Genomic DNA, 21,632 nt, shown 5'->3' on the forward strand with positions numbered 1-21,632 from the left:
TCAATGCTTGCATAATATTCACTGGGTTCTCATACAGTATCTTGGAAGTGAATGTCTTAGTGGCTAGGGTAATCTGCTTGTTATTCATCAAGATTAGAAATATGATATATGGATTTGCTATTATGTAGATCTGACCTAAGCTCTTACGTTTTTTAAAAAAATGCTACCTATGGCCTTTCTTCTAATTTTCCTCAGAGATATCCCATTTAGAATAATACAGTATTTAAAAGAAGTTCTGGTATATTTTGAAGATGCTAAAATTGGTTCTATTTTGGTTTGTCCTTCAGGATTATGATGTAATTTTGGATCAATATCTTTTCTCTGTCCAAAAGAGTGTTTGTATTTCATTCAAATGGAGAACATAGCTTCTGAAACTTATTGAGTATAAGAAACACTTGTTAGCAATGGCATTGTACAGTACAAATTTACTACCTATTTATTTCAAGAATTATTTGACAACATCTGTTCTTGGTATGAAAGACTTACTGATATTTAAATTATGAATAGTCTCAAATCTTATTTGAGATTAGTAGCACACAGAGATTTGGTCATGGCTTCTCCTCCTCTACCCCTCTTTGGCAATGTAGGGAATTGAACTCAGCATCTCACATAGACAAGCAGAGCTATACTCCTAACCCCTGGTCATAGTATTTTAAAAAGAAGACTGCACTAAGCAACACTGGCGATGAGCTACATTCAGTGTAGTTTTAATAAAATTGTTTTTATCTAGAATTGCTGAATTTAAAAAATTTATTTAAAAATGTGACACATCTGTATGTATAAAAAATTAGACAAAGTGAAACTGCTGAGTAATAGAACATGTATGTCTTTGTCTTTTAAAGAGGGATTTGAAGACACTGGCTCTGATGATGAAGGCATGGGGCCACGAGCCAAGGAATGCAGGAAACCTATAGAAGCTGAACACACAAGAAAATGAATTCATCCCTAGACTCTCCAGAAGGAACAAAGACTTGCTGATGTTGGAAGGTGTGTATGAACTATGGATTTGGTTTGAGACATTAAGGCAGGGAAGCTGCTTTTCTGGAAACTCCTGAATGAAATTCCCCTGTTAGAGAAAGCCCAGATGGAGCTGGTGCCTTGCCTTAGCTCATAGCCCCAGGTTCAAACATAGCCACTGGAGATAAGCATAAACTGCCAAGCACCAAACCACCTGTTTTTCCCCATTCTTATCATATTTTTTCTGAGTAAACTCCTTACTGATCCCCTTTGGTCTGTACCACTATAAATAAAGCATGTGCGGGTTTTTCTTTTTGTTAGGATCAGATCCATCAGGAAGGTCTATCTACCCGTCTGGCCCCTGCTTTAATATATTCCTGGTCTTTTGTCTTTTTTTTTTTTTTTGTGTGTGTATTTTGGTTGTGGATGAACCTTTATTTTTATTTATTTATTTATATGTGGTGCTGAGGATTGAATCCAGTGCCCACACATGCTAGGGAAGCACTCTGCCACTGAGCTACAGACCCAGTCCATCTTTATTTTTTAACATTACTTTCAAAGCTTTTATTTTGCAGTTGGCCCACACCTTTAAGGGTTACACATTCCCTTCCCACACAGGTTGTGGGCAGAATGCTAACACCTTGATTTTAGCATAATGAGACACATTTTTGGATATGACCTCCAGAGCTTTAAGAGAATTAATTTGTATTATTTTAATTCACTATATTTGTGGTGATTTGTTATAGCAGAAATGGGAAAGTAATATAAGAGTTGATAGACATGGCACTAGAGATTATGTTTCTTAAAAGATCTACAGGAGAGATTCCTTGATTCTTTGGCTGAGTACTGATTTGTATATATCAGAAAATAAATTAGAGCTATTATAATACTTTACTCAAGACTGGAGAAATAACCATTGGAAAGGAGTAAATCCATTTTCTGAGATCACATAGAACTGTGAATTCTTTCCAACTCATATTTAAGGAAGAAATAATACAAAATTTTCACAAACTGTTCCAAGAACAGAAGAGGAACCATTTCCCAATTGATTTTTATGGAGCCAACATTACCCTAATACTCAACCTAGATAAAAAACCTTGTAAGAAAACAAGATACCAGTAGTCCTTATGACATCATATATGCAAAAATAAAAATTTAACAGAATGTAGCAAGGAAGATAAAATAGAAAGAAGCTCCTGTGTGAGCCTAACAGGAATCCCAGAAGATAAGAATTACAAGAATAGAGGTTATATTCAAAGATAATGACTGGAAATTTTCTGTAATAGATGAAAGACATGAATTCTCACATTCATGAATCAATTTAAATAAAACTTTGTGGAACAATATGTTTTCTCTGCTTTTAAGATTTCCTCTTTGACTTTGGTGTTCCAAAGTATTTATGTGATGGGTCCAAGTGAAGAATTAGTTTTATTTAAACTGCTTTATGAATGTGAGAAGTCATGTCTTTCATCTATTGCAGAAAATGTCCAGGCATTATCTTTGAATATAACCTCTGTTCTTTTAATTCATACCTTCTGGGATTCCTGTTAGGCTCACATAGGAGCTTCTCTTCTACCCTTTGTCTCTTTCTTCTCTTGTGTATGTCCTTTATCTTTCTTGCTACATTCTGTGCAATCTCTCAGATCTAATGTGAGTTGGCTACTGTCTTATTATCTGTTTCTAAAGAAACATATTCACTTTTACATTTCTATACATATACTTTTTATTTATAAAAATCTTACTAATTATTTTTCCAATTTTTCTGTCCCTATTCCATGTATCTGCTTATGTGTGCCCCAAAGTTCATTGTTGGAAACTTGACCCCTAGTACAACAGTGTTGAGAGGTGATTAGGTCTTGAGGGTGAAGCCCTCACAAATGGACTAAAATCTTCATCATGAGAAATGTGTTTGTTATTGACAGAGTAGGTTTATTATAAAAATGACTTTGGCCCCCTCTTGCTCTCTCTCTACCTTTCTCTTACCATGAGATACCTTTCACCATATTATGAGGCAACACAAGGCCCTCCTCAGATGTCTGCCCCTTGATTTTGGATTTCCTGGTCTCCAGAACTGTAAGCTACATAAATCTCATTTTAAAGTTATCCAGACTCAGGTATTGTTAAAGAAGCATAAAATGGACTAATATAGTACTTTATTCTTCTCTTAGGGTTTTGATCCTTTCATTTAGTCATTAATCATTTCAACGTAGTTAGTTTCCCTTCAGGATGTTGTTTTATTAGCTCAAATTCTTGGAAGTCTAATCCTATTTGTTATTTGCTGCTCCTGGCCTGTGGTGGACTCACTCCACTCCCCCTGCCGCACCTTGCCCCAGTGCTGGGATTGAATTCATGGGTGCTTTAACACTGAGCTACAGCCCCAGTCCTTTTCATTTTTTGAGATAGGGCCTAAATTGCCAAGTCTGGCCTCAAACCTGTAGTTCTTCTGCCTTAGTATCCCGAATTCCTGGGGTTATAGGCATGTGCCACTGTGCCTAGCTCTGTAGTGAATTTTTTTACCTTTTTAAAACATTTGCCATTGTTAATGGGATAAAATTTTTGTGCCTGTGTCACTTGAGCATGATCTAGACTGGGTATGTTCACTTTTAGAGATTTTATACTTGGGCCTCCAAAACATTACTAATTTTTCAGTATGGATTCCCAGATTATGTGGTTGGTGCACATTGAAACCTAAAATGCCAACTACATAGGGTAGGGAAGTGGTTCCATCAAACCCAAGATTTCTAGATTTCTCTCCCATCCACAGATGTGAAACAAAGCCCAAGCCTATAGAGATTATTGTCATTAGTTAAAATCATTGCACTGAAAATGTTTCTATAGGTCCTGAAAGACCACCATGCCCAGCTGTTGTTTCTTCACATTTTTCCTGTGTTTCTTTTATGAAAGTCATAGATTCCCATGCTTTCTAATCTAAATAGCTTTTCCAGACCCTGAATAATCCTGCCCTTTCTAGCAATGCAGATCCATTTCTTACTCCTAAAACACTTCTGTCTTCCCATTGTCCTGTGAACATAGAACATTTGTATATCCAAATTTTTGTCTCTAGATTTTATTTATTTTTGGTACCAGGAATTGAACCTGGGGGCACTTAACTGCTGAGCCACATCCCTAGCTCTTTTTTAAAATTTTATTTAGAGACAGGGTCTCATTGAGTTGCTTAGGGCCTCGCTAAGTTGCTGAGGCTGACTTTGAACTCAAGATCCTCTTGCCTCAGCCTCCTGAGCTGCTGGAATTACAGGCATGCACCACTGTGCCTGGCTTTAGGTTTGTTTTCTTTCTACCCAAATTTCATCCATAATTTGAGGTGAAGCCCAAATTTAATGGTTTATCTTCCTACTTTACTTATAAAACCTGTTTACGTAGGTTGTTAGGCTGTAATAATTTTCCTGTCAGACTTGTAACAAATATGTTGTCTTCTCAAATAGATTCTACTTGTAGGTAGGGACCTGGTCTTTTTTACTTTAGTCTCTACAGCTTCCAACAGCTTAGCATAAAATAGAAATGAACAGGTACTGATTGACCCAATTTTTCTCTTCCATGGCCTGTCATTTAGCAAACTAATACTGCTACATACTTTGACCTGCAAAAAACAAAACAAAACAAAAACTAAGTGAATTAATTTTTTGGTGGTGCTGGGGATTGAACCCAGGGCCTTGTGCATGAGAGGCAGGAACTCTACCAACTGAGCTATATCCCCAGCCCATAAGTTAATTTATTTTTTATGTATTAAGAATTCTGGTGAAAAATTCATTGGGAGAAAATTTCAAGATGCTAAAATTTTAGTTATAAATGATTTTTAACTATACATGCCTATGTATTTTCTGACATTTATAGCAGGCATACAAATCCATTTTATACAAATTCTTAAATTATTGACTAATGTAATTTTCTAAAAGACTTCACTACCTTTGAGGCACTTATACAAGTTTCTTCATATAAAGAGGACAGTTAGTAACAAAAATGACAATGGGAGCATATCTAATTTTCAAAATGTTATCTCATATTACCTTGTCACAAATACACTTTAGTCCATAAAGAATCAGCCAGTTTTATTTAAATTGAATACTGTCACGAAGATCTGAAAAGCTCCTCTTGCAATATGTTACTGATGTGACTGTTTATGATTCAGCAGATTGCTTCATGGTGCTGAAAGTCACCTCAGAAACCATTAGCTGAGTTGAATGAATTAGGAGGTAACATAAGAGGTATTTTCCCTAAGAATGGAGACGTTGGAGGAAATCAACATATTTTTTAATTGCCCACATAATTATGCTATGATAGTTTTATCATATAACTCATTTTATTTGAATTGGTACTATTTAATTTGAACCTGACAATGAATTTTAATAAGCATACCTCCCAAAAATGGTCTGAGAAACTAGCTGCATTATTAAAATTACATTTAAAAAATCGCTGAATAAAAAAAAATCAAAGAAAAGATAATACGATATTAGTGGATAATGCAAAGGGTTTATTTTTGAATAATGGCATTGACAAGTTTTCTTATTTCTCATAAACATCACATAAAGTATTTGTCTCCCATCACGAGAAACTCATAATAGATAATGCTATCTTAAATTCTTCTAAATAAACCACATGAAATAATTTTTTTGCTAAATTTTGTGTCAGGCTTTGAAAAACAGCATTTCTTCTTAATTTACATGCTTTAAAAATTGAGCAAAAATAAAAGGAAGGAGCTCACTTAGGGGAAACATTCTCTTTTATGCACTTTCACAGAAAGCAAATTCACTGCAAAATTAAGTAAGTAAGCCAAATCTTATTTCACATAACTAGAAATGAGATTAGGATCAGAAATACTTTTCAAAAAAAATTGAGGTCATACGTGATACAAACCATAGCAATTATTTTGTTCAAAAAATTCTGTCTCAAGAAATGCCTAAAATGTGAAATCTAATGCAAAACAGAGGCAAGGAAAGGCATCATGACCATGACAAGGGTATACCAATGACATAGTGGTGGAAATCCTTTGGAAGGACTAGTATGAACATTTGAGGAAAGAGATGCAAACCACTGGCCCATCATCAAGTAACAGAACCTTTCTAGCTTGATTGCTGTGACCATGTTTTATATTTTACAATTAACCACAGATTTGGTGCTTTGGATTGCTACAAAGAATACATCTATGCATGTTGTTTATCTTATTGTGGGTTACAATGTCACATGCGTTTTGCTATGTCAAAGTTCTTTCATTCTGGAAACAATTTCACTGAACTTTTCCTATGGCAATATATATATAAAATTTACTTAAATGGTTGAACTATCTGTTTATTTAGAAAGGCCTTTATTTTATATTTTGAGAATGTTTTCTACATAGAAGGATACTACCTAGATCTCTAGGATCTTAATGCTTTGCCTTTATGAACACCCAACCCTCTATCTACCATATTAATAACTGAAAAGATTTGTACTTAAGTATTAGAAAATCACAGGAAAAGTTCATTGGTATTTATTAAAATTTAAAGACATTTTCATAACTGCAAACAAATGAAATTCTATAACTTTGCCTCAAAATTAACTATTCTGTGGTCAAGATAATCTAGAATGATCAGATTTTAAAATTATTTGTTCTAAATGTCTGTATTTTAAAAGTACTTGCATTGAAAACTGTGTTCTCTAGGTATTTTGTGAGTGTGTTTGAGCATTCTAAGATGAAGGCCTAGGAGTAAATGGGATTCTCCTATAATTAGTCTCACAACTAGGCATCAAACTCTGTAGTTTCATAGAAGTAGAATTAGTAAAACTACTTTTTAACAGTAAGCACATGCCATAAACAAAAGATTGTTCCTGTCCTCTGGAATAAGTCCAAATAAATACAAGTTTGATCTTTTAATGCATCACTTATTTGCTGAACCCTAGAAATACAAGCAAACCTTGTATTTGTTTGGTTCCAGACCACTGCAATAAAGTGAGTCACACAAATTGATTTCCCAGTGCACATAAAAATTGTTTACACTATAATCTATTGTGTGTGCAATATCATTATGTATAATAAAACAATGTAATACCTTAATTAAAAATGCATTACTGCTAAAAATGGTAATGATAGTTTAAACCTTCAGTACATGCTGTTGGAAAATGGCATTGATCAGACTTGTTCAAACAGGGATGCTACACACCTTCGATGTGGGGGGAAAAAGCAATATCTGTAAACTGGAATAAAACGAGGTATGCTTGCACAGTTTATCTTTGTTAAACATTTTTAAAACCTAATATCAGACATCTATCTTAAGTACACTAGTAGCTATGCAATTGTTTGCATCTTGATTGGTTCCATCTGATATGACTAAAACGTCATTCCACTGTTTTCCACAGACTGTTTCTTCATTTAGCTCCTACCCCTTGTCATATACAATTGACTTATTTATCATGTTTCCCCACTCCTTCCTACACCCTCTTTAGTAAAAGGTAAGCTTCAGGAAGGCAGCAATTTTTGGTTTTGGTTGCTGGGGTATGTAAGTGCATAGACCACCACCTGACACTTTGTAGCACTAAAAACATTCACTGAGCAAAACAATGTGGTTGGAGATGACATCAGAGATGTAATGGGATGGGCCTTGTAGGCCATTCTGAGGACTTGAGGAACAACTTGGAATTCTGAGCAGAGAAGGGCTGTAACCTGACAGAAGCATCACTCTGGCTGTTGTACTGGGGATGAGCAGTGGTGGTCAGGAATAGAAATGAAGAAACATTTATAAGGCAACTACAGCAAATGAGGGCACAGATCAGGGTGATGGCAATGTACATGGTGAGAAGTGGTTGCATTCTGTATTATTTGGAAGGTAAGGTAAACCTTGAATAAGGGCTGGGAGAGTGGAGCATCAAGGATGACAAGAATGTTTTGGCTTAAGCAACTGGAAGAACTGCACTGCCATCAACTGAATCATGAAAGATTGTGATAGGAGTATATCTGAGGTTAGTGTGAGGGAAGGTTATTTCAGTGTTGGATATGGTCTATTTAAGATGTTTTTTTTTTGGGGGGTGGTGGTGCTGGGTTCGAACTCAGGGCCTTGTGCATGCTAGGCAAGCACTCTACCAACTGAGCTATACCCCTAACCCCAATTTATGAGGTTTTGTTAGGTGGTGAGCAGGTGGGTCTGTGGCTAAAGTTCAGGGAGTGTTCTAGGCTGGGGACATAATTTAAAGGATCATAGTATATGAATAGAGCTTAAGGTAAATGCATAAAAAAGGAATAGGCCTGAGCACTCTGAAGTTAAAAGGTCTTCAAGTATGAATGAATCTTATCAGAAAAGTGGAAAGAATCTCAGTTCTTCTCAGGTAGTTAAATGTCCTGAAGGAAAAAAAAAACACTTATTAGGTGATATTACTTTGTGAAAGACAGGTAAAAACAAGCAAATTATGAACATAATTTAAAGATAGAATTTATTCTCTTGACGGTTTACTCATGCAAACTGCACATAAAAGAAAATAGTACAGTTTGTGTAACATTGCAAATATAAGGACTCAAAATGCTAGGTACAGAAGTAGTGTGACATCCTGGAAGTCAAAATGGAATTTGTGTTCATACAACTAATAATGATTTTTATTTGCTGAGTACAGACTGATTTACAATGAAAAGTTTTGCTAACCTTGGTAAGCTCATTAACCGTTTACATGACTTCTTACATCTATGTAGTTTTATTTTACAGTTGCAAGAATTGTTACCAAAAACTTTAACTTGCATAAATAAGATGAAAGAAAAACGCACTGAAAGACTTTAGAAAGTGAAAAATTGAGGCTTTTCCTAACCCATCCAAACTACGATAAAAAATAGCCTTCTTGTATAATTCATATTTTGTGCCTTGAGATCAACTCCTTAGCAAACTATGACAAAATCATGATTAGAAATTGATTACTTTAAAATTATGACATCAGTTAAAAATAAGAAAATTTTGAAGTAGAATTGTCAACCAAAATGCTCTCATTTTAAATAAGTCAAACAATAAAATTCCTATTATCTTCATACTTAGAAGTCCTGAAATATCATTTGTATAATTTGCATGTTTCCCAGTTTGAAACTTAGGCAGGTGGGATACTCCCTTGAATTATTAAGGGTATTCCATATAGGCTTTTAAAATGTCAGTCTCATCAGAAGATGGCACAGAGACTTTGGCAAGTAGTGTAGTATGGATGCAGAACAAACTACACAACTTATTATTAATGCATTACAGATATTTACATAATGGAATCCTGCTTGAATGCCAGAAGTTGGTACTGGGTAGGACTCATAACTATTTTACAAAGGTTTTTTTACACACATTTACTACTTTTTTATTTTTATTGTTTAACAATTGAGTCTATTTAAAATATTGTACTGTATTTTGAACATAACTGAAGAATAAAAATAGATAATGGCACATTAGAAAATTCAGTATCCCACAGATGACTGGATAATGAGAAGTGTACCTACAATCATCTCATCAGAAACAAGCTACTTCATGGAATGTTAGTTGTCCAAGTCTGCACAGTAATGACATTTTAAATTGCAATCATCTATTGGCCAGCATCACACTGAAGGCATCATTAAACATTCAAGCAAAGATTGCTGGCATAAACTATTGAGACACACACACACACACACACACACACACACACTCTCTCTCTCTCTCTCTCTCTCTCTTACATTTCCCACATTATAATTACATTGTTCTAAAGATAGATACTGATTTTTTTCCACGAGAAACGTTATCAAAATTTGCTACTAAAAGATGACAGTGCTTTCACAAGAATAAGTACAAGTTAGCTTGCAAGTACAAGACAATGGGGGTAAACAATCGTAAATTTTCTAAGTAGTAATTTTAGGCTTTTCTGGCAACCATACCATACTTGATTATGCATAAATTCTGTCTGTAACCTGAAACCTGAAAAAAAAAAAACCCTCAAAACAAGAGCTAATTTAAAAAAATTACTAAATATCTGATAACCCTGTATCGTATATTATATAATTTCATACTTTTCAGCCTCAAAACATAGTTTAAAAACACTGAATTTCAGACTTAAAAATAGTCATTTTTTAAATGCTGAAGATACCAAAATTTTTGTCTACTTAAAATCTTAAAAAAAGAAAATGCATTATTAATGAACTTGATTTAACAGTGTGCACATAAAAGCACTGTATGTCTTTTATCATGTTTTCTCTCACTTAAAAAAACAAACCAGTGTTCTCCAATATTCTTCCTTTTGCAAAATGTGCAAAATAAAAGGCAAAAAGATTAAAAGCAAATTTCTACCCTTCTCTTGTCTAGTGCTTTATGACTTTGTTCACATTACAAAGTCAATAGGGACTATGCAGAACTTTGGTATAAATGATAACAAGACTACCATCACAGTTGAGGGATAAGGGGTGGGCAAAAGAAATGGAAGTGGGAAGAGAGATTCAGTAACACCCCCATTTATTAAAACACCACCAAATTAAAAGTAAAATAAACCACAATGAATTATAATACAATTTACACACTGAGCACAGAAAAATTAATAAATCTAACAATATTTATAAAAAAGCAAAATCAGTCTTTCCAGAGACTTAAAACTGTCGTTCAGTCTTATCATCAACTGTTGCTACACCAACTTTAGAGCCAAATTTAATTTCAAGTAAAAAAAAAAAATTTATAACCACAGATTTCGCATAAATGGAAATTGGTCTTTCCTTGATTTCCCTTTGAAGTCACTAATGAGTATCTAAAACTGTTGTACTGCAGGTTTTTAATCAACTTCCTGAGGGCTGTGACTGGGAGGAAGGAGCCATGACAATCTGGGAAAGCGCAGGCTCCATACTCTGGTCTGCCATCTGGGTGAGGACTGAAGTGGCTACAGCTTCTGCCTTTGAGGTTGAACTGACTCCATTGGATGTGCTGACAGAACTATGCTGTATAGCTTCTGTATGTGGACTACTTGGCACCGAAAGGTCTTCTGAACTATCATCTTTATCAGCAGCTGGACAGAAAACAAAGAAAAATTAATCATTCCCTTCTTAAAGTATATGTAAAAGTATTAGGCTGAGTCAACATACAGAATAAAAAGTATTTTACAAAACTGAATATTTAGATAAGTCAGTATGGCAAATTAAGTAACTGAAAAGAAATGGCTATAAGTCATGAAGTAGGCAATTTTACCTGCAACAGGTCAAATGAAGAAACAACCATACATATGGGAACATCTGGGTGCTCAGTGCCTCACAAAATAGAGCTGAAGAAATATTTGCTAAATAGTGTTAAAGAAAATTAGGTAGGAGTTTGGGAGCTAGCCTTTCACACACACAAACAAATACTTATCAAGAAGCACATTTAACAAAACCAGTCTGTTCAACAACATGTTATTCTTTTTAAAAGATAAACAAGAATTTATAACCACATATATATACAAAATGAATCTTATATACTGATTATATTTTCAAATTATTCCCTCAGCATTTTCCAGAACTATAGTCTGTCTGACTTTCCATCTTGCAGATACCGATGTTTATAACACCTGATTCTAATAAGGCATACACATGAGTATAAGCACTATTTAGTCTAAATGCCACCAGCTGTTATATTTGCATGAATTAATTGGGATTCAAATAAAAATCCATATAAAACTCTAATGCGCTTGAAAAGATATTCAGGAAAGGACATTCCAAACTTTTATGAAAATAAACCTAGCAATATTTATGCCTGAATAAAAATCTCTTAAATCTTCCTTATATTAGCAGAAAGAATCCACCAATTTTATTTAGTGAAAAATTTGATGTATGCCACACAAATTATTTATAATATCTGTGAGTTATAAGGTACAATGATAACATGAACACCTGTGCCCTAAGTCCCCAACTTCAGAGAACACCGCCAATGACACTGTTGCTCCTTGGATGCTTCTCTCCTTGCCACAGGTAATCCTCTATTCTGACATTTCTTTAACCAGTCCCTTGTTTTTTCTTTGTAGAGAATGGCCAGATGCCCATTGTCAAAGTTAAGGAGTTAAAAAAAAAAAAAGACTCTGGACATTAGGAAGCAAGATTACCCCATGATTTGTAATATAAACGATGGAAGGGGAGAATAACTGATAAGCATAACTTAAACTCAAAGTCCTTTTGAGGATTTTCTGAAATATAGTGAAATTTACAGAATTTTGACACACCTTCCTCAAATCCATACATTTTTGAACAGCAAGTTTTCATAAATATATTAATGAGATAAAATCCTATCTTCTCCTCTATAATGTTATAAATGCAAAACTGTACCCATGGACCAAACTTACCTCAAGATACAGTAACAGAAATGAAAATTAGTAATCTTTTAAAAAATTGTATAAAGCATTAAGAATATTTTTCTAATCAAGCACAGTGAGTACTATAAAATATTAATAATTATTATTTAGCTAATACAATAGTTACATGTTCAAAGAAAACACTGGCAATGACAGGTTAACAGGAGAATACTAAGCAGTCTTTTTTGTTTATTTCACCACTATTCTTCAACAGAACAAGGCTGACCTTTCTCTGAATGTTAAGTTCTCAGGATATAGCAGCTTTCAAAAACAAAGGGATTGATAGGTGATGAGTGGTACAAAGAAATCTAAACATATACTGGAGGCAAAAACTCAGAAATAATAAATTGTAATGGAGGAGTACTGACCTCCACTAAAGGTTTGCTCTAGGTAAAGCAAACCTTCAGGCAGCTGACAAGAATCAGTGTAATTATAAATTTTACATAGAAAATACCTTTGCAATGTGATATATCTGTTCTTATGTCCAGTTCTAGAAGGTGAGGGGAGACAATTACCAGTACAATCAAAAGCACAAGAAATCATGCTATACTCAAGAGTCACTTTAAGCTCTTTGTAAGCTAAATGGAACCAGATGTTAGACAATTCAATTCTATAAAAAGTTCTCTACCTATGTTTATACATATTTTCAGTAATGAAATTAATCCAGTAGCTCTCCCAAAGAGCTACATCCCCAGCACTTTTTATTTTGAGACTGGATCTCACTCAGTTGCCTCAAACTTGAGATCCTCTTGCCTTGGGTTCCAGAGTGGCTGGGATTACAGGCCCATGCCACCATGTCCAGTTATTAGTGCATATAAATTGTACAAAATAATGGGACTTATGGTGATGAGCTCATATGTATATGTATATGTGTGTGTGTGTGTGTGTGTGTGTATAAAATGTCCTTTGATAATGTATTGCTTTCCTCTATCCTTCACCTCCTTCCATCTTTTCCATAACCTCTAGGTGATCTGATCTTCTTGTAATGCATTAATTCTTACCATATCTATCGCAGATTTTACCTCCACCCAGAATTGTATTTACAACTGCTTAGGGAATTTTCTGACTTGGATGACTACATAAGTAAATAAGTATTATTATTATTTTCATTCTGATTTTATATTATATAACATTTGGGGTGACCAACAGTCGACTGACTAAAGGATTTCCTAGGATATAACATAGGACTTTCAGTGTTAAAACTAGGCAAGACAGTGTTAATAAAATTGAGACCTTATGACTAACTATTGTCACCTTTACCTGCAAGATTTTACAATATTCCTTAATTTATACTAAATCTTGGTTCTCCTTCATAAGTGTTTTGAAAGACTTACAGATTACCACCATTAATATTGCTATGTGCTACATGTTAGTGTGAAATCTGTAAACTTCTCCAAGATATATTCATTTAATCTCTATCACTACTTTCACTATTAACTCAGAAGAAATTAGATTTATTTCAAAGGTTTGAAATCTGCAAATATAAATCACTTAAAAATTTATTTCAAATGCTAATAATTTGATTACCTAAACAACTAGACAGGAATAAAGGTAGAGATATTTCCAAATAATAAAAATATCTTTGTATTTCTTGCATTCTCATAACCTACTAAAAAATATATTCACAAAAATGTATTAATCTTGATTTTTGGTCATTTAGCTATAGATAAGCCCATATGTCTATACACCTGAAAACATCTTTATAAATCAGTTGTTAAAATGAATAATTGCTTTACATTTGTTGAGCTTATATTACTTAGAAAAAAGAGTCAAAACTATTAGAAACATCCAATAAATTACTAAAGATTAAAAACTATATAAATTTGAATTAAATGTAATTTGAGAAAAGAGTTACTTTATTTCTAATTTTATAGAATCATTTGTATAATTCCATTTAGACAGAGAATTTTTTAAATATTTATTTTTCAGTTTTTGGTGGACACAACATCTTTGTTTATATGTGGTGCTGAGGATGGAACCCGGGCGGCACACATGCCAGGCGAGCGTGCTACCGCTTGAGCCACATCCCCAGCCCCAGTATAATTCCATTTAAACTACCAAAATTCAAGGGAACTTTCCTGTTTAAGAAAATCATGTATGCATAATGCTGAACTCAGAAGCTTCCACAGGAAATTATGTTAAGTCAGATGGGAACATAATGGCCTTATCCCTATAGCAATCATTGTTAATATAAATCCTAAACATATTTCTATATGGTTCCAATTTACTTTACAATGTGTTTCACTGGCCTGTGTCAAAATGACTAGTAACTCAGATTTATATTCTCGAAACTGACAAAAATTAGTGTCCTAAATATATATGGCAATGGAGAATTGCTAAATCTACTGAATCTTCTTAAATTAAAAAATATTGCCCATTCTGATGAAACTGCTTACAATGACTACAAGTAAAAATGGTAGCCATTAAGTTTTATCGTGAGCACCTGAGGAACTGTTTGCATCCAATACAAAACATTTTGTTCTTTTGAATTACTGACACTGGCAAATTAAAATGAAGTGGATACATATGGCTGAAACAATCTTCACATTTACAAATATCCAGAAATATCACTAAATCATAAAAATGAAAGCTGTGGGTTATATATTACGAACGTTGCCTAATGCATTCCCAACTCTGTTATTTGTTTCAAATTCGTGCAATGGACAAAAATTGGCCATTTATTCAAGAGTAACAGCTGGTTCCAACATTGTGCATCTTATCTAACAAGGACATTATAGAAAGGAAAAAGCACAATTAACCTCTAAAATGCTGAAAACAGAAAAATCTCATTTTTTGGAAAACATTTAGGAGTGAACTTACAATCAAATGATTTAAATACTGTTCTAGCCTTTTCATAACTAACTATATAAAGATTCACAACAACAAAAACTCTGCATAATGCTGACATTACCTAAGAAAGAATAATAGGATCTAATACTATAAATGGATATTGTATGTTAAGTGAAGATGGCTGATAAAAAGTATAATCCTGTGAAGATAAAAAAAAAATCATCAGTACTTGTCAATATGTTTGAAATTTTTAGATAACACATATTGCTGATCTGCAGTAATGCTTAGGAAAAAGCTAAAAACAGAAAATTCCAAAACACTCTAGATTCTAAAAAGTATACCCCCCAACTCGCTTGTATAACAACCTTGCAGAAATTGATATTTAATCTTAGATTTAAGAACTGTGTAGGGAGGATAGGAAAGGCAGCAGAATAGAATAGACAATATGATTGATGTGTGTATATTCCATGTATGTATTATATATCAAAATGCATTCTACTGTCATGTATGACTAAAAAAAATAAATAAAAATTAAAAAAAAAAAAAGAACTGTATTCTCTACTTTTTTAAATGGTAGCTCTCCTCACTCTGGCAGTATTTCACTGACGTAGCCTAAGGCTGTAGGTAATGGAACATTACTCACTATGATAGCCAGATTTCTTCTGCATGGCGGTTACAGGGCAATCTTTATGAGCCAGAAGAAGCTGTTTCAGCTGTGCCACTTCATTTCTCAGCAGGGTGACTTCGCTCTGGAGAAGAAACAACTTATGTACCTTACCAGCAGTAGACTAAACACATTTTTTACTGTTCAAAATGAGTGGATTAAAATTTGAAAACTGGACATCACTGGCAGAACATTAAGGAATAAAAAAACTATGCTGCTTAAATATGTCTAATCGGTATACATCACTTTTGCTATTTTAGCTTTTATACAAAAACGGCAACTTGTATGAAAACTTAAATAAGACAACAGCACAACTAGGTAACATATTTCAAAGTTTTTACATTACCATTTGCCTTGGGACTCATTGTATATTTTAGGTTACCTATTGAAAATATTTTTATTTACATATGTTATTTGTTCTTTTGATTATCTGATAAACAGAAAGTCTGAATAGAGGTAGGAGGAATTTTCACTGATTGTGTTCACTTAAAAATAAAAAATTCATCCTGAAAATTCAATTAAACTAGTTTCTAGTTACAAATAAGATTCCAGATGGGAAATACAATAACAAAAGAATCATGAATTTCTGAAATTTATTGCAAGGTTCTATGTTGGGCACCAGAACCACTGAAAGTACATGTAATATTTAAATGGCTTAGCTGTGTTTTACCCAGGCAATTTGTAAAACTGAATTTAAAATTCACAAATCAATGGTGATTTGTCCTAAAGCTTACAACAGAATAAGAACTTCAGTCTTTATATGGAATGCATTAATCTGTAAGTTTTATGCAAAAGTTCCAAATTGAGTTGAGTTCAACTCAACCTTTTGAGTTACCATCAAGTACTAAAAACGTATAAATTAGTGATCATTACCAATACTCAAGAATTAGAAATAATATGAATTTAACAAATCGCTAACATTAAAATAAAATCCTCCAGGTGTGGTGGTGCATGCCTTATAATCACAGCAACGTGGGAGACTGATACAGGAGGATCCTAAATTTGAGGGCAGCCTCTGCAACTTAGCAAGACCCTGTCTCAAAATATAAAATAAAAAAGGCTGGGGATGTGCCTTGGTGGTAGATTGCCCCTGGCTTTAATCCCCAGGGGGAAAAAAAATAAAGAACTTAATTTATAAACATCTCTAACTTATTTGAAATTAACATTGACTTTACCAATTTGGATTTTACTCCAAAGTAAATAGAAATATATAACAAACCAGGAGTAAATAAAAGTTTAGGCAGGTAGGTCTTTTTATATTCTGTTTCTTAACTAGAAAGCTCAATGTAAAATATTTCAGTAGATTAGGGTCATTAAGCCTCCGTAAGTGACCAATGCAGAAACATGAAAATCAACATAACAAAAGCTAAGCAATCTGGAGGCAAGTCTGTTTAATTAAGTAATTCCTCACATCCCAACAACAATGAACTGTAATACTGTATCTAAAAGCACAAAACAAAATTGAGGGTCATAATAACTCTAAATATTAAAATAAAGGTCAGATTATATTTAAAATACTGAATTTAAGAATGGGTGAAGAATGATCAAAGTACAAAAGGTAAAATTTAAAAGTTTTGTTTTAGAAAAGATAAGCTGTTATTTAGAAAAATCATTTCCATGGAATATTACAACCACTGGTGTCAATACAATTAATTATAGCTCGTTCTTAATAGCACTACTGATGAGAAACCATGTTACAAATAATCCAATATCTACCTTACCCTGCCTTGTCAGCTTGAGCTAATACTGTTTTCTACAAGCTTCTCATTAATTTTTGTAATATGAAATGGATATTTATCTTTAGCTAAAAATATATAATCTTTGATAGTCTGCTGTGACCATATTGATTTCTGACTCTCACTGCTCTTCTAAAATACTATAAACTTTAAACATACCAAAATACAAGTAATGTCCTTAAGTCTCCCTTATCCTTGCTGCCTCCTCATTAGTCTGAGCCATATGAAATAACCACTATCTAATTGTCATGCCTTATAAAAATAGTAAACTTAAGTGAATAAAATGCATTGTCTCTTTCTGGAAAGTCTTTCCTTTCTTCTTTACCTTGGTAATTATTTCACTGATCTTTAAGAATCAATACAATAATATTTGCAAAGGAAAAGAAGTCAATTTTCCTTTTCTGTCTTCCCAGGGCCATATAAAGGTGCATATTTACATTCATAGGTATCTTACACAGTACTTATCACTCTGGATTGTAATTTTGGTATGTTTGTTTATCACCTCTACCGGATTGGGAATTTCTTGAGGGCAGAGATTATTTCTCTGTGTAACCTAAGAGGACAGTGCATGGTCTGACATGGGTTGAGTAGCTATAGTGAGGACTACAGTATATAGTGAGGACTACAGTAATTTCAACTAATAAAAAATTCCAAAGAAGGAGAAATAAAATAGCTGAAATAATAAGAAATTGGTCTGAAGTCCTAATTTCATTATTTATACCAACAATGTCACCAACACTGATATGCTGTTAATTTTCAACAGTTACAAAATGAAATTGACAAGCATTATTACCTTGATTATAAAATTTTAAAGATCACAAACCGTCTCTCAAATATTCCATAGAAACACTCATCATATAGTATACTGTGAAACAAAATGCTATATGTAATAAAATGGCTGAAAGCAGTTCTGAATTGATTAACCAATAAAACAGTTGACTTAAATAATTCTGTGATTAAAAATTAAAACAATATTCTTATGCACTCAAATAAAATAAATATTCAAATTTTCTTTTTAATTATGCAGAGTTGAAACTGATAAATATTTGAGACATCAATTTCTATATTTCACACAGTTGGTGATAGTATGGCTCTTGATCTAATTAGATTATCTGGTCCATCAACAAATAAACAAATGTGAAGATGCCAACAATGGGCAATAAATATTAAGAATGGAAGTGGTAAGGCACTTGGTTCTTGCAATTTGTATTTGTGCTCACTGAATTTTCATTGAAGCAAATAACAGGAAAGACCAACAGGAGGGGAAATTAAAAATAAAAAGTTTGCATACATATATCCAAAGACACAAAAGTATGCTCTAAGTTATATTCACCCAAACTTCAAACAACAAATTGTTTCTCCTGCACTTTTCACATGACAGAAAGGTTAAGAAAACCCTCAACAATTTTCAAAGTATACTCAAATATAAACACAGCCCAATTTGTTACATTATCCTGATTTAAAATGTTTTACAATGATGGTAAGTTTTCCTAATGATAATCCTAAAGCTCAAAAGTGACTTTTGGGGGCTGGGGACCCTCAGTAGTAGAGCGCTTGCCTAGCATGTGTGAAGCACTGGGCTCGATCCTCAGTATCACATAAAATAAATAAATTAAATTAAGGTATTATGTCCATCTTTATTAACTTAAAAAAATTTAAAAAGTGACTTTTGGGTGAGAGGTTATAAATTAGACATAATTTGTGTTATTACTGTACCCTAATAATTAATTTCTTTAAAATCTGGTATAAGCACTAGTCTGAAAGCAGCAATAGGACATAGTTACTGGCAGTGGGACTGAGACATGTATTGAAAAGCAAACACAATTGAAGTGTAGGTTAAGCATGAGAATGGGTCATGCTTTGATGGAAGTAGATTTAGTTGAGCTGGACTCCTAAATGTAAGCATATGCTAGTGGTCAAGACCAAGTCAAGTATAAATTGAAAATATGAGGATTATGCAGGTAAAGTTTATATAATAAATTAGGCAGAATAGGCTAAAGTCAAGTAATTTCTAAGTCATTCATGATATAGTAAAACTCAACAAATTTATCCAAGCATTTAAGAACTATAATCTCATATACATAAGTTTTAAAGGAAATATTTTATTCTTAAGAACATAGGTTTGACTATATTACTATTTGGATAAAGTGGTTGTACAAGTTATAATTTCAATTTTGAAAACTTTCTATAAAGAAAGATTAGAATACAGGTTGGGAGGGGGGCTGTTATGTAACAAATACAACATGAAGGCTTCTATACAGAAACTTCAGGAAGTTAAAGAAAAAAAAAAAAAAGGAAGAGAATACATATACAACCAGTTTGCTTAAGCCAAAATAAATTTGAGAGGATGTTAAGACACAGATTTAATAGTAAATGAAAAAAGAAATGTTTACACATCTACCATCTACTCTGTGGATTATTTTAGAATACACTTTAATTGGATTCAGCTTCCAAAGTCTTCCTGGTTGTATTGCCCACTATCTGTGAGTTAGCACTTGTAGAAGATTCTTAGATCATTTTGAAGATGAAACAAGGGGCATTAAAAGCATTTTGAAAATGCAAAAAAGTCTCATTCAAATGTGAGCAACTATTATTTTGTCAAAATAAAACAGATTGGGAAGAAAAAGGAAATGTTGAAAAAAATACTATTCTGGTCTAAAATCCAAAGTCAATTATTTTAACATCTTCTATACAACTGCTTCACTCTAATAATGTGGCTGCTTAAATTTAATTACATACTAGTGAACAAATAATATTTTTCTATATTGTTTATCTGAAGCAGGTAAGTCTGATGAATCATGACAGGTCAGTCAACTGATTAATCAATCAAAAATTTAGTTATGTTTTAATGGCCTGTTACTCCATAAATTTATGGTATTTGACTTTCTAGTTTAGCCACTACCCCCCAAATTGGAGAAATAATATTGAATAGTTCCTTCTTTTGGGGACTTCTTATTGCTATAAACTATTTTATTATATTCAGTTTTCACAAAAGCCAGTTATTAAGTACCAAGATTCTCACCACACAGGCCCCAAGGATTATACTGGATGTAAAACCTTATAACTGATAATAAATTAGTTCTTTAATATGTATCTGTAATAATAGGAAAAACAAATAGGGTTTTTATTAGAGTTAAAAAATATTTTGGAAATAACTTAAAAAATGAGTGGGAATGACCACTGTCCTATTTTCACATTTAATTACTTGTTTTGTGTCTGTCTCTGATAGATCACAAATTCTGTAAATGCATAGACAATTATTTTTTACTGTTATGTAATCTGTATCTAATAACATGCCTTGTACATACAGAAACATAATGACAGAATGAATAATAACTTGCACTTACATGATGCAGCTACAACATACTTCTACACTTTGTCTCACTTGATCTTTCTAACAGTAATTAGTCTATCAACTTGACAGATTAAAAAATAAAGGCTTAGAAAAAGTTTTATTAAATAATATTAAAAGTAAGAGCTAGTGGCACATGCCTGTAAATCCACGGGCTGTGGAGGCAGAGACAAGAGGATCAAAAGTTTGAGGCCAGCCTCAGAAATTTAGTGACATCTGCCTCAAAATGAGAAATAAAATGGGCTGGGAATGTAGCTCAGTGGTAAAGTATCCCTGGGTTAAATTCCCAGTACAAAAAAAAAAAAAAAAAAAAAAAGGAAAATAAAAATTACTAGATTTCAAGTCCATAATAAAACATACAAAGTAGAGATGAATATAGTTAAAATTTCATGGGGGGTGGGGTGGGGGTGAGGAAGAGAGCACATTATAGAATTACAACTTTTTCAGTAATTAAACAAAACAGGCATTGTATAGCATCTTCCAACTGCTTTTCTTTCCTATTTCAAGTAATAAATATAGAAATCATATATTGTTTAGGTACTAGGAATAAAAGACTTGATTCTATTCCCTGTAAGTCACTGAATTAATAAACAAAATCTTTTCCACCCCATTAACTATTGAGTGAAAAATCCTCGTGTATTAAATTATGCTTTTATTAATTTTGGGGGCTTCTACCTCACAATTATTTTGTAATATTTAAGTTTAAAAAAAATCCCAAACGAAAAAATTAAGTTTGCTCACAGAAAAATTACTAAAGAGCTACTATTAATAAAGAGAAGAGGGGCTGGGGTTGTAGCTCAGTGGTAGAGTGCTCACCTAGCATGTGTGAGGCCCTGGGTTCAATCCTCAGCAC

The 21,632-nt window shown here is 33.1% G+C and overlaps 1 protein-coding gene and 1 long non-coding RNA gene across 4 annotated transcripts in view; one reads left to right on the top strand and one right to left on the bottom strand.

Annotated features, from left to right (window-relative positions):
- LOC308631251 overlaps positions 1 to 21,632 on the top strand; it is a 930,091-nt gene that overhangs the window by 502,222 nt on the left and 406,237 nt on the right. The window lies entirely within an intron of this gene.
- ATF2 (activating transcription factor 2) overlaps positions 8,363 to 21,632 on the bottom strand; it is a 110,824-nt gene continuing 97,554 nt past the window's right edge. For all 3 annotated transcript variants that reach the window (XM_081260666.1, XM_081260664.1, XM_081260665.1), the window contains 2 exons: positions 15,671 to 15,776; positions 8,363 to 10,926 (listed from right to left, as the gene is read on the bottom strand). In XM_081260666.1, coding sequence (XP_081116792.1) covers positions 10,700 to 10,926; positions 15,671 to 15,776 — 333 coding nt within the window. In that variant the 3' untranslated portion in view covers positions 8,363 to 10,699. The remainder of the gene's footprint in view (positions 10,927 to 15,670; positions 15,777 to 21,632) is intronic.

This window comes from Spermophilus citellus (assembly GCF_964194105.1).
Source record: "Spermophilus citellus genome assembly, chromosome: 11".
In the NCBI taxonomy this organism is placed as follows: Eukaryota; Metazoa; Chordata; class Mammalia; order Rodentia; family Sciuridae; genus Spermophilus; species Spermophilus citellus.